Source organism: Chiroxiphia lanceolata, chromosome Z (genome assembly GCF_009829145.1).
Source record: "Chiroxiphia lanceolata isolate bChiLan1 chromosome Z, bChiLan1.pri, whole genome shotgun sequence".
Taxonomy (NCBI): domain Eukaryota; kingdom Metazoa; phylum Chordata; class Aves; order Passeriformes; family Pipridae; genus Chiroxiphia; species Chiroxiphia lanceolata.
The window spans coordinates 19,377,982-19,391,092 of NC_045671.1; the positions used below are offsets into that span (position 1 = coordinate 19,377,982).

The 13,111-nt window shown below is 39.7% G+C and overlaps 1 protein-coding gene across 8 annotated transcripts in view; it reads left to right on the forward strand.

Annotated features, from left to right (window-relative positions):
• The window catches only part of MAST4 (microtubule associated serine/threonine kinase family member 4), a 296,868-nt gene that overhangs the window by 224,040 nt on the left and 59,717 nt on the right, over positions 1-13,111 (forward strand). For all 8 annotated transcript variants that reach the window (XM_032675468.1, XM_032675476.1, XM_032675472.1 and 5 more), the window contains one exon: positions 11,680-11,749. In XM_032675468.1, coding sequence (XP_032531359.1) covers positions 11,680-11,749 — 70 coding nt within the window. The remainder of the gene's footprint in view (positions 1-11,679; positions 11,750-13,111) is intronic.

Below are 13,111 nucleotides of genomic sequence, written 5' to 3' on the forward strand. Positions count from 1 at the left end.
TCAGCAGTATGTACTGTGTATTCAAAAATGTATTACGAATATTTGGCAAGTTCTCCAGTTACACAGGATACAGTACGTTCCCTTAGTTGGATACATTCTTCCAAACACTTTACCAACACTAGGAAATCTCATATATGTGATGAAAATTTGCATGTTTATGGCTATCTCTGATATTAGCTTGCCTTCATGAATAGCTAATTACAGTAAATATTGGCACAATCATTGGCTCCTTGCTCAGCTGGCTGATGTGTTTAGACAACTATGTACATCAAATCCCTGTGAATGTCATCCTAGTCTGCAAAAATAAAGATACAAATTTCATAAGTTAAAAATTTTCCTCTAAGTATGTAGTAGGAGTTCAGTGTTTCAAGTGTTCAAAATATGTAAATCTGTGGTAATGTCAGACTTGGGAGGCTGTGGATTTTTAATGATGCTGTATTTTTATGTTGTTAGAGCTGCCAAGCGTTAACTTATACTGGCTTCTGCACACTCAACTTGCCTCCCTGCTCTCTGTGGTGACCTGTACTGGAGTCCTGTGGCCTTGCAAAGTGCAGTAGAGGGGTATGATGAGAGACTGTGTGTGCTGTACAGCTTACTGGGTTTATTCCTCTTACCAGTCCTTGTCTGAGAGGGATTACTCCAAGTCAGAGAGGCGTCCTTGACTCCACAGAGAGAACTTGGTATATCTCCTGTCCATCTAAAGATGATTTTAGGATTTTTTTTTTATTGCATATGGAAAGTAGGTGGAAATGGAACTAGAAAAGTTCTGTAAGTTGCAGATTTTACCTTATATCCTGTGCCAGACCATATGCCAAGAGCATGTACTGCAAGCTCTGAATCTCAGAGGGACTGGAGGTGATCCTCTGGCACCTTCACATATTTGTTATAGATGCTTGCTTTTGCAGGAGGAAACAGTAGAAGAGTGAGAGGCAAACAAAAGTTTCCAGTCCTAGAGAAGAAAGTAGTAAGCTGAACAAAGTATTAGTGCTTGCCTTCGCTGAAAACGGGTTTATTCATTAGATTTTCCTTGGCTGAAGCGCAGTAATAACATGCATTTTTGGTAAATATGTCCTAGTGAGATTATGCAGAATATGGAGGACATTGGAGAGGACCTGCTGTTCTTGTGTGTTGTCAGAGTTCAGTTTTGTGCAAGGAATCTGCCCAGGTGAGTTCAGGCTCAGGATCTGGGTGCATGGATGCTCACAGCAAATCTAACTTTGTGAGACCATTACACAATTGCTTGTCACTGGGTGTGAAAGGAAAAGACTGATTCTTGGATCTGCCTTTTAGGGGACTCAGTCTAACTGGTGAGAACACTGGGAACTTTAGCCACTGGGGACTCTTGCAGTGCCACCTGTCCAAGAAACATTTAGCTTCTGTACATCACACCTTTTGGTGGGTCATGCTTTCCTCACTCAGTTATGTGCACCAGTCCTCCTCAGTGTGGGACAAAGGTTGCAACAAACCCAGACTGTCAGTTTTCCTAGTGTTTCACCTTCTCAGCATTTTTATGATGCATTGAGAGTAATTCTCTATCCTCTCTTTATTTTTGTTTTGTCTGTTTTTTGTTGCGTCGCTTCCCACTTCAGAAAAATCCTAACGTGCTTCTGTGAGTTAAATCAAAAGCACTGGTAAAGGTATGTGGCCTCTGAGAGTTCCGCTTTACAATGCTCTAGTCCCCTTGTCTAGTCTTGCCTGTTTCTTGGGGATCTCAAGAGTGTTCTACTTAAAACACAGAATGTTTTTCTGTATCTGGAACAAGGAGAGGTAGTGCATTACAGGTCGTTTTTAGTAGGAAGAAGAGCTATTTTGGGCATAGAGACAGAATATTATCTGTCAGCCAGCTGGGTCCTGGCTCAAGTAGAAATCTGTCCTGGAGTTCTCATTCAGATGTGATTAGAAATGTGTTTGGGACTTTTATATGCTTGGACATAGTGATACATATATGCAGCATTTTAGGCCAGAAGTTATGACATCTGACTGTTTCTGTTCGTATGCTGCAAAGTTACGTTATACTGTCTTTCCACATCTTGGAAATTTAACTGAGTTTGGGCTTGAAACGTCAGACTGGCATGAGTTTACCTTGCCATGGCTTATGTTCTGATATAGTTCTGAGAGCAATCACGTTTGCTTCAAGGTGAGAAATTAAAAGGAAGAGGCTACTTTAAAGGTCTAGGCATACTTTGAAGTCACTTTGCTTTGGTTTTGGAAAGAAAGTACCCAGAGGTTCCTTGTTGGACACATTACTGATTCTGTGAAACAGGAAAATGAAAGATATCATCTGCTGTGGTTTGAGTAATTCAGACAGAAAGATGGATAGATTACGCATGACCCTTATTGTTCATGTCTTTTAAAAACCATTTTGGCTTCTGGTTTCACACCATCAATGCTTTTTCTGACAGATGTGTTTTTCTTGGGATACTGGATCCCACTACTGTACTTTCTACTCTCAGGGAACTCCATCCATCTCTGGGGAGAGCCTGCTGTTGCCCTTCCTGAAAATAGTTCCATTAGTTGTTCTTATTTAAGTGGACTAAGTTCTTAATATTTGTGCTGTCTTAGTTGCCAGCTGGGGTTAAATCACAACGAAGGGATGAGGACCTGCAGTAAGAACTCAGTACCACAGAGCTGCTCATCCACTTGTACCATCCCCCTTCGGTAGGTAGGAGAATTGGAAAAAAAAAAAAGAAAAGTAAAACTCATGGGTTAATATAAGAACAATTTAATAATTGACACAAAGTAAATTAAAATATAATATTGCTACTAATGATAATGATAACAAAAATAATCATTCTAATGAAGAGGGGAATAAAATCCAAGAGAAACAAGTGATGCACAATACAATCACTCACCACCTGCTGACCAATGCCCAGCCCGGTCCCAGAAGTGATCAGTCCCTCCTGGACAACTCTCACCATTTATATACTGACCATGATGTTTTGTGGTACGGAATATCCCTTTGACCTCTTTGGGTCAGCTCTTCTGGCTGTTCCAGCTTCTTGTATACCTGCATGCTGGCAGAGCATGGGAAACTGAGAAGTCCCTGATTCAGAGTTAGTACTGATTAGCAACAACCAGAACATCTGTGTGCTACCAACATTATTCTCATCCTGAATCTAAAACATAGCACTATACCAACCACTAAGAATCTTTAGTGTTATCCTGGGCACTTTGTGTATAGTCCTAATGAGATTGTTGGCATTGCTTGGGATTTCATTGCCTCAGAGGCATCTGAAGTCAGTATTTTCATCCCTTGTGAGGACACCCTTGGATCTCCAAGCAACCTCTTCCCTTCTCCATTAATTCCTTATAGTCCTGTTTTTCTCTCAAGTATGAACTGAGGCACCAGCTATTTTGTAGTTAAGATAGACAGTCTTTGAAGAGGACCAGTGGCCCAAGTTCAGGATGACGGTAATTGCCCCTTATGAGGAAGTCATATAGAGATCTCTGGCAAATTTCTACCTGTCCCTAGTTTTCATTGTTTGCTCTGGAGGTAATAGAGGATTGCTCCTATAAAAGAGTCTGTTGTTAATCTTTTCAGAGTGTTTCCAAATCAGCCTGCATTTGTACATTATGTAGAGTTTTTTAACTGTCATCCTTACTGTCTCAGTCAAGCTCAGATTCACGTGTTAGGATGGGAGAGATGGTGAGACGGCACCACATGGATGAAGTAAATAGATTATGCAGGGCACAAATAGTACAGGAGTAGCATCTGTCAGGGAAGGGCAGATTTGTTTGTAAGCATAGTGACCATAAGAGCTCATGGGCTACAGTAAAGAGTTCTTAGATCAGTAAGTAGTCCAAGTCTTGGGAGCACATGGAGAGTTATAAGGTCTGAGACCAAGGTTAAAAAGCAGATAAGAAAAAGGCAATGTGTACAGCAAATATTATATATCTATTATGTACATTAATTACTAATACAATACATATAATACCACTTTCCTCTGTGGAGGATCTGTGGAGATAATTTGTGTTTGGAAAGTCAGATTTTTAGTTTGCAGTCAGTCTTGCTATGCCTTATGCATACGTGTAAAGATCACAAAAGATTTCAAGAAAAGTATCAACTTTCACTATGTAGTCTTTTTCTTATGAAAATAGAAAACTAATCTGTGTCAGGTAATTTCTTTGGGTTCAAATCTTCATCATTATTAGCAACTGTCTTAGGTTAGTTGTTTGACCATCCTTTGCCTTTAGTATCTGGGCTGGAAGCTGTTGAACCTGCCTAAAGATCATTTTAATTTTAACATGAACTGTTGGATACATTCAGAGTTGTGGGAAGTGCAGCATTAGCTTGCTCAATATCTGGTGTCCAGGTCATTAATGGGCTTTTCTATCTCACTCTGCCTGATGCTGTGAAGGCAGGTCATCTGCTCCACCCAGCCTGCAAAGGGAATGATTATAATCTCAGCAAGTCAGAACATTCACCCACCCCACCTCAGGAGTCACAGGAGCTTGTTCCTGTGGTGATAGTAACCTCTAATGATTAATAGTCACATGTGGTGGTTTTTAATTGTATCAGCTGAAGGAGTAAGATTTAGCTGTTAGGAGCAATGCTGTAAATTATACTTGTCCGTATTGTAGTAAATGTTTTATGTGGTACCACTGAGAAGACAGGCAGTAGGACGAGAATTGCAAGATAAGTAGGAAGTTGTTTAAGGGGGTAAAGGCAGGGCTTGTGCTAAAATGGGAGATACTATAAAGTAGGAGTGGAGGTTATCAGTAGAGTCCTCGGCTGTTCTTTTTGTGGCCAAAACTTTTTAATCTTCTCATAAGGGACTTTGGCAAAAAATTAGTGTAGCTGATGTAAATTTGGAAGACATCTAGTATGAAATAGCGTTGGGGGACTGTGTTGAAGCAAGTGAATGATCTCAAGGACTGGAATAAAAAAGTATGAAATTACGTTGCCATATGCAGCAGTTTGTGCTGGAGGACCTGTAACAGATTCTGTCTATGGTAAATTGTGGACTCATCTGTTATAAGGAATTTAGGTAAGGATTTGACAAATTTTCTGGATCAGATGATGTTTGCAAAGAACAGTCTATTGTAGCTGTGGAAATCAAATCTCAGAAGATGTGTAAAGGCAGTAATTTTCAATTTAATTTGGCAAGATTTTATGCCACTGTACAATGTCCTGGTTAAATTTCATCTGGAATACTCCCTGTATTTATGGTCACATGTTCAAATGGGATGATATGGGGAGAAAGCCTGGTGGGATAGAATGTGGAAACTTCTCTGTATAAGACTGAAAGACTTATTTATTTGCTAGCCTTAGCAACAGGAAGACTGGAAAGATGATATGGTCATCTAAAGCAGTCAGTTACCTTCCCCCTGCCCCCTTCATAGAATGTGAAGAGAAATACATGCTGCCCATATATTCCAGAACACAAGCGGTCTTAAAGAACCAAGTATGGCAGGGACAAACCTGACCTTTCCTATGGGATTCAATAAATTTATAAATGGGATTACATGATGCGATTTAAGCAGTGGTCAGAACATACAAAGCTTTCTCGCAAACCTTTTTTGCTGTAACTGATGAAAACTAATTTGTTGGTTTCAAGCATAAATCCAGATTTTGAAATAGCTTGAGCTCCTCCGTGTAAAGCACCTGCAGAAGGATTCAAAAATGTTCTGTTCCCAACTGTGCATTCTGCTGGCTGTCACTGTTTATTATGGTATGAAAGTCAGAACTATTACTGCTGGTGGTTGATGTCTTGATGTATGTTGTTTAGTTCCTACTGTGGGTTCATCATCAATTAAACTGACACAGAGGAACATAACATTGTTATCTTGTATTATTGTGGTGCATTTTAGAAGACCATCAAATCATGACATCAAAACTTCAAGCTGGATTTGACCCACCAGGAATTTGGGATAACAATTATCGTTAATCTGATATTCCCTCAGTACTAACAGAAAGTCATTGCATCTGAAATTCTTTATTTTGTAAGCAGACAGCTATTAAAAATACATTAATAATATACAGTGACTGTAATATATATGCCTTTTTAAAAGATTTAAAATATTCCCCCTCTGGCAAAGACACAGGACTTCTTGAAGATACTTGCAAAACAATCACAGTTTAAGTAGTCTTGATATAGTTTTCTTAACAGTTAGGTGCTTGCAAAATAGCTACCTTGTGTGTTTTCATGAAACAGTATTGTTTTGATAGGTTGATTGCCTATTGATTGTGTCTCCAGAGGATGCTGGTGTTAATTACCTAATGCCTAACTACCAGTCCAGTTTACTTTACCAGATCAGAAACACTGACTATCTTAGTAGCATAAAGATACCCTAGGACTATAACATACAGCAGCTAGGAGATCCCAAAGAACAGCAGGATTTGACTAATAAGCAAACGCTGCGCATATGGGCGGAGAATTAACTGGCACTGGCTTTTATTTGAAGGTCTCCCTACTGTTGACTTGCAGATGGGTGGATGAAGGTCACCCATAGGACTCTGGTTCTAACCCGTCTTGCTCTTCTGGAACACCACACCTTAAACCTGTAATAGCACTAGCTATTTCTCCAGTCATTAGGGATTTGTCACAGAACAGAAGGACAACTCCAAACCTGGACAGATGGAGCTCGATCAGCCCTGTAAGGCCATCCATCTAAGAGAAGGTCACTCTAATTAAACCTACGTCCTGAGGACCTCACTGTCACCATCCAAGCTCGCTCGGCCCTGGCAGATGAACCTTAGGATTAAAGGGTGGCAGAATGACCTGCTGACAGGTCATTCTGACGGAATTATCTCCCTACACCTTCCACTACACAACAAGCAACATGTTGTCATCTTTAGTATATATACCCCAACTCTCCAAGCTGACCCTGCTGAAAAAGATAAATTTTACACCGACCTGCGCCACCTTACCCAGAAGGTTCCTGCAGATGATAAGATCATTATCCTTGGTGATTTCAACGCCAGAGTAGGAAAGAATTTTGAAGCCTGGAAAGGAGTATTAGGCAAGCATGGTGTTAGAAGCTGCAATGATAATGGTCAACTTCTGCTAGAATTCTGTGCGGAGCAACAGCTCACCATTACTAACACTATCTTTCAACAGAAGAATAGTCTGAAGACAACCTGGATGCATCCCAGATCCAAACATTGGCACCTCATCGATTATGTCTTGGGATGACGGAGAGATGTCTGTGATGTCCACCACACCTGTGTGATGCCCAGTGCAGAATGCCAAACAGACCATTGACTAGTATGCTGTAAACTTAACCTCATTCTTAAATTCAAACCTAAAAGGGGCAGCATCCCAAGGAGGAGACTCCAAGTTAACAATCTCCAATCAGCCACAGTGAGAAACAAATTCCAGGCTAATCTTCAAACTAGGCTCGAAAACCATTCCACAGATTCTACAGATTCCTCTCCTGTAACACTCTGGCACCATATTAAAAACAGCAATGAACAGTCCGCTGAAGAAACCTTAGGGTTGTCCCTCAAGAAGAACAAGGACTGGTTTGATGAAAGCAATCAAGAGATCCAGGAATTGTTGAGGAAGAAGAGAACCATCCACCAAGCACACCTTGCACTGCCATCCTGTCACATAAGAAAAACAGCTTTTTGCATCACATGCAGCAAACTCCAACAGAAATTCCGTGACATCCAGAACAAGTGGTGGAGCAGTCTAGCTGAAAAAACACAATTTTGCGCAGACACGGGTGATCACAGAGGGTTCTATGAAGCCCTGAAAACAGCATATAGGCCTGCATACCAAGCTCAAAGTCCTCTACTCAGTGCTGATGGTCAGACACTTCTGACAGATAAAACCTCCATTCTGAATCGATGGTCTGAACACTTTCAGACCCTTTTCAGTACCAACTGTATAGTCCAAGACACAGTAATTCAGTCTATCACACAACAACCGGTGAAGTATGAATTGGATACTGCCCCCACTTTAGGAGAGACCTTCAAGGCCATACAGCAGGTGAAAATTGGCAAGGCAGCTGGGGTTGATGGAATTCCACCTGAAGTCTGGAAACATGGGGGCCTGGCACTCCATGCTAAATTTCATGAGTTCTTACTACGTTGTTGGGAGCTAGGCGAGCTACCATCAGACCTTCATGATGCAGTCATCATCACTTTGTATAAGAAGAAAGGTACTAAATCAGACTGCTCAAACTACCGTGGTATTACTCTGCTCTCCATTGCTGGCAAAATCCTGGCAAGAATACTCTTGAACAAACTAATACCCGCTATAGCTGAAGGAATTCTGCCTGAAAGCCAATGTGGTTTCAGAGCCAACAGGAGTACCACAGACATGGTATTTGTTCTCACACAATTGCAATAGAAGTGTCGGGAACAGAACAAAGGTCTCTATGTAACCTTTGTTGACCTCACCAAGGCTTTTGATACTGTGAGCAGAAAAGGTCTATGGCAGATTTTGGAACGTTTAGGTTGTCCCCCTGAGTTCCTTAAAATGATCATCTCACTTCATGAGGATCAACACGGCCAAGTCAGATATGGCAATGCACTTTCTGAGCCCTTCCTAATAACTAATGGTGTGAAACAAGGCTGCGTTCTAGCACCAACCCTATTCACAGTCTTTTTCAGCATGATGCTCCAAAGGGCCACGGCAGACCTCGAGGATCAGGATGGTATCTACATTTGATACCATACTGATGGAAGTCTATTCAACCTAAGGCAACTGAAGGCCCATCCTAAGACCTTAAATCATCTTGTCCAGGAGCTCCTTTACGCTGATGACGCCACCCTTGTCGCTCACACAGAAGTAGCTCTGCAGCGTTTAACATCCTGCTTTGCAGACACTGCTGAGCTCTTTGGGCTGGAAGTCAGTTTAAAGAAAACAGAAGTTCTCTATCAACCTGCACCTCAGGAAGTCTTCCATCATCCCCGTATCACCATTGGTGAATCAGAGCTCAAATCAGTCCAGCAGTTTAATTACCTAGGTAGCCTCATCTCCTCAGATAGTAAGATTGATGGAGAGATAGACAACAGGTTAGCAAAGGCATATATTGCCTTCGGAAAGCTTCATAAAAGAGTTTGGCAAACACTTGAAGAAAAGTACAAAGATCAGTGTTTACAGAGCCATAGTGCTGTCTACTCTCTTATATGGATCTGAATCATGGGTCATCTACCACCACCACCTGCAACTCCTAGAACGCTTCCATCAACCACCTTTACCACCTAAGGAGTCTTTCTGCTGTGCCTTTTGCAGTCGGACATACCTGTCTCGTATTGGCCTTTTTAGCCACCAACGCACTTGTGACAAACGTGGGTAGAGACCTTTCCCAAATCCTCGTTCATGAATCCCAGCCATGATGAGGGATTTGTATTTAATCCTTTGTTTCCAACCTTGTCTGAGTTCTTAAGACTTCTAGATAAACCTACAGGATTTAGTATCCAGGTATTATGTATATGGCATCACCAGTTTTGTTATTTTAAGAGCTGGTTTGCTATTGAAAGTAGTGCTTCCATATTCATTTTCCTAATAACAGGATCTGATGCTCTTCCTGAGTAAGACTTTGACTTCTTCAGGTTTTGTCTGTAAGGAAGTGATCTTTGTTGATTCTAGCAACATAGCTGGCAGCATTGTGTCTCCACAAATCCAAATCCACTGCAATGACTACAAAATTACTGCATTATTTAACCATATTTTTTGCTTTTAGGTGAAGATTTTGCACATATTCTAACTGATGGACAGTTAGGCATGTCCTTGATGTGTGATAAATACATATCCATATCCATATGTAACTTTAAAATAGCTACCAAAGGAAAGGAATTGGTTGACAAATGCTGATTCGTAAAACTTTTTCCTGTCAAAAGCTGGTTCTGTCTCACTGTGTTAAGACTAATTCTGTGCTTTTCTGCCAGAGTTCAAGATAGCGTCTTTGTCTTTTTTACTTCTTGTCTAAGTCCACAATACACTCCAAAATGCAAGGCATTTTTTTCTAGTGCAGTAGCTAAAACTATGTTATATCTGCACAGTGTTACAATTCTCTTTATTTAGCTTATCTTTTGTAAATAAGCTTCTGGTAGCAGCAAAAAAAATCCGGTTAGCTGTTAAATTAAATGCACTGTTGCTCTTAGTAATTTGGTGTTCATGCAGTTCAAGAATACATTGTGTTGGTCCCCCTGTGGCTTCAGATTCCCTCTGCTCCAACCCTCTTTAGGGAACGAAAATTCTTACCACTTTGAAATTATTGAGGCCTTCAGAATGTCTGAAGGGTAACAAAGAAACTGGGGTCTTGAGGAGAAGGAGAGGATGTAGGAAGGACATAATTCAGCCATGATAGATAAATGGGCAGAAAAACCTTGAAGGTACTGGCTAGTGAGAGTGGAATCCTTGTGTCTTGGGGCTGTGGGAAGAGCAGCTGCAAAGATGTGATTTAGCACAGCTCAGAAACCATCTGCTTCTAGGCAGAAAACGGGGGGGCAATGTGAGGGTGTGCGTTGCTCTCTGTGTTTGCAACTGATGGCTTGACAATTACGCTTTCTCCTATAGAGTTAATGAGATCTGTTGTGGGCATCACTATGATAAATGCAATGTTAATTCAAAAATTTGAATAGAAATCAAGGCCACTGGAAGTCTTTTTAAGGATTCACTCTATTGTGCTGGCCTTTTCACACATGGGTAGTAGTTTTCTCCTTAAAAATTTCATGTTGATTCTCTCTGGGTACATAGGAGCTTATTTTTATTTATTGCTTATTGTTGCAATCTCATGTCCAAAAATAAAATGCTGCAACAAATACATTACTTTTTTTTTTTTTTAATGTGTTGCTGTTAGAGTAGTTTTAAAGAAATGTTTAGGGAAAGATTGATTGTGAGATGTATGCCAGTGCTATTTTAAATTGAATCCTTTTGGCTTTTGCTGGGTGTTTGTTTGATGTTTTGGCTGGTTTATTTGTTTGTTTGTTTATTTGAAGTTTGGGGGTTTTGTTTGTATTTTGTAGTTTTTGTGGTTTTTTTAGGGGTCATCTTTATTTCTTCTTCAGATACTCTAGGGGCTGAGGGGTGGAGGTGGCAGGAGCACCTCTCACCAGCTGCTGCCTGTCTGCTCATGCTGGTCTGCAGGAGGTCGGGTGCTCAGATATGAAGAAGTAACAGACCCTTAAGTTACAACCTGTTCACAATGTCCAGTTTCTTCTTGTTACAAAGGGTGGTAGCCTTTCCATGCCTCAGTCTAACATAACTAAGGGAAAAAAATTCAATTCACTGTGTTTCACCTGCTTGTTTGTTTTGGAGCTAGGAAAAAAAACCAAACCAACAACTAGGAAAAAAAAATCACAATAAAGCAACTGTGGAAATGCTGTAGAGACTTTGTGTAAGGGCTAAATCACTTTGATTGTGATTTTTCTCTTTCGAACATTTTATGTGATTAAAAACCCCTCTTTTTTCTGACAATAAAAATATGTTTCAAGCTAATGTGCTGGGTTTTTAAACTTTAATTCTCAAATTGTTTTGAGAATTTTCAAACTAAAAGACTAAATAAAGGTTCTTTATGAGTTATAAAATCCAGTAACTAAAAATCCAGTAGAAATGAAATGAGATTCTGTTTCAGAGTTTACTTTCTGAGAGCCTATGAGAGAAGAAGTTCTGAAGTTCATTTCTAACCTGCTGGAAATGCTTGGATTAATATGCCTGAATGTTTTTTAGTGGATTCTTGCCACCCAACCCTCTAATATTTTTTTTGTGTATCATCTCCCAACAGGAAACAGTCCTCAAGATAGCCCTAGGAATTTCTCTCCCAGTGCCTCAGCCCACTTTTCTTTTGCACGAAGGTAAGAGGTTATTTGTAGTATGCGACATGCATTTTGCATAGAGGAACTGATGCTGGACCCAGATATTAAAAGTTGATTGTAAATACATCAGTCAGGTCTATTGCTTAGAATAATAAGTGTTAACTCACTTATGTAAAATCTCCTAAACCTCAGTGACAACAAAATTGTACTGAATGAGTGATGCAATGTGATCATACCTTTTTGAATGAAAAGAAAAAAAAAGACTTAATTGTAATGAATCCAGTTCAGACACTATCTCCTCATACACTGAGATATGGGGAAATTTCAAGCTATATAAAGGGGGGTTTTTGCTGGTGTAAGAAATGCATTGCTTATAAGAGCACTATAATAGAGGTCCTGAGTTCAGGATCTGATTTTGCTGGCAGCAGTAATACCATTACCATACCTTGAATACTTGTCCTTGAGCTGTTTCACTGTCTGTATCACTGAGATAATTAGCATTGTCATAGGAGTGTTGTGAGGATTAATTAATATTGGTTGAATTTTTAAAGATCTAAAGTGAATTTTAAGTGATCTGTGAAGTAAATTATTATTAAATGAACCATAGCCAAAGGTGATAGGATGTCATGGGAAACTCCCTGCTTGTTTCCAGTGTGGTTCCCTATCACTTAACACTTTGTCAACCTACCTCAAATAATATGTTCAGTAACTCCATGTCTGTGTGGGTAGGCAGAGTTTACATGTTTACCCAAGAGTATATATACAAAAAATTAAATTGGAATGCTTAAGTAGTGTCATGCATGTAACTGTTGAATTTGCAGTGAGACATCACTTGCCTCTAAAGTTTTAGTTAGTTTATTTTGGGAGATCAGTAAAGTAGCACACAGAAGTTTTAAAAAGTAAGTACAAGGAAATGGTTTAACTTTTTTTTTTTTTTTTTAAAAATCTCCAAAGGTTTGAAAACTCATGTATTTCTTTCATCTGAATCCAGGTTATCAGTGACAGTAGTAGTGTCAAATCTTTTTAATAGCTTGCGATGCTACTTTTTTAATCAACACCTTAAGAAAGTTGAGGGGATTTTTTTGAATCTACTTTCTCTTGATAGCTTTTCTTTTGTCAGAGATACTGTCTCATCATAGAACTCATTTGTTTGTAAGCATATTTTTAGAAAGATTCATTAAATCCAGAAATAACTTATAATGGAAAAAGCAGATGTGAAAGATTGAGCATTGCTTAGAAATACAGCAGCCAGGAAGTAGTTTTCCTTTCCCACCCATAATCAACAGAAAGTTTAAAACATTATGTTTTTGCAAACCTTAAAATTCAGCATGGGGAAAAAAAATTGTTTACCAGTGTTTCATTTGGATTTTAACCTTTTTAGAGCCCTGTAATGAACTCTAA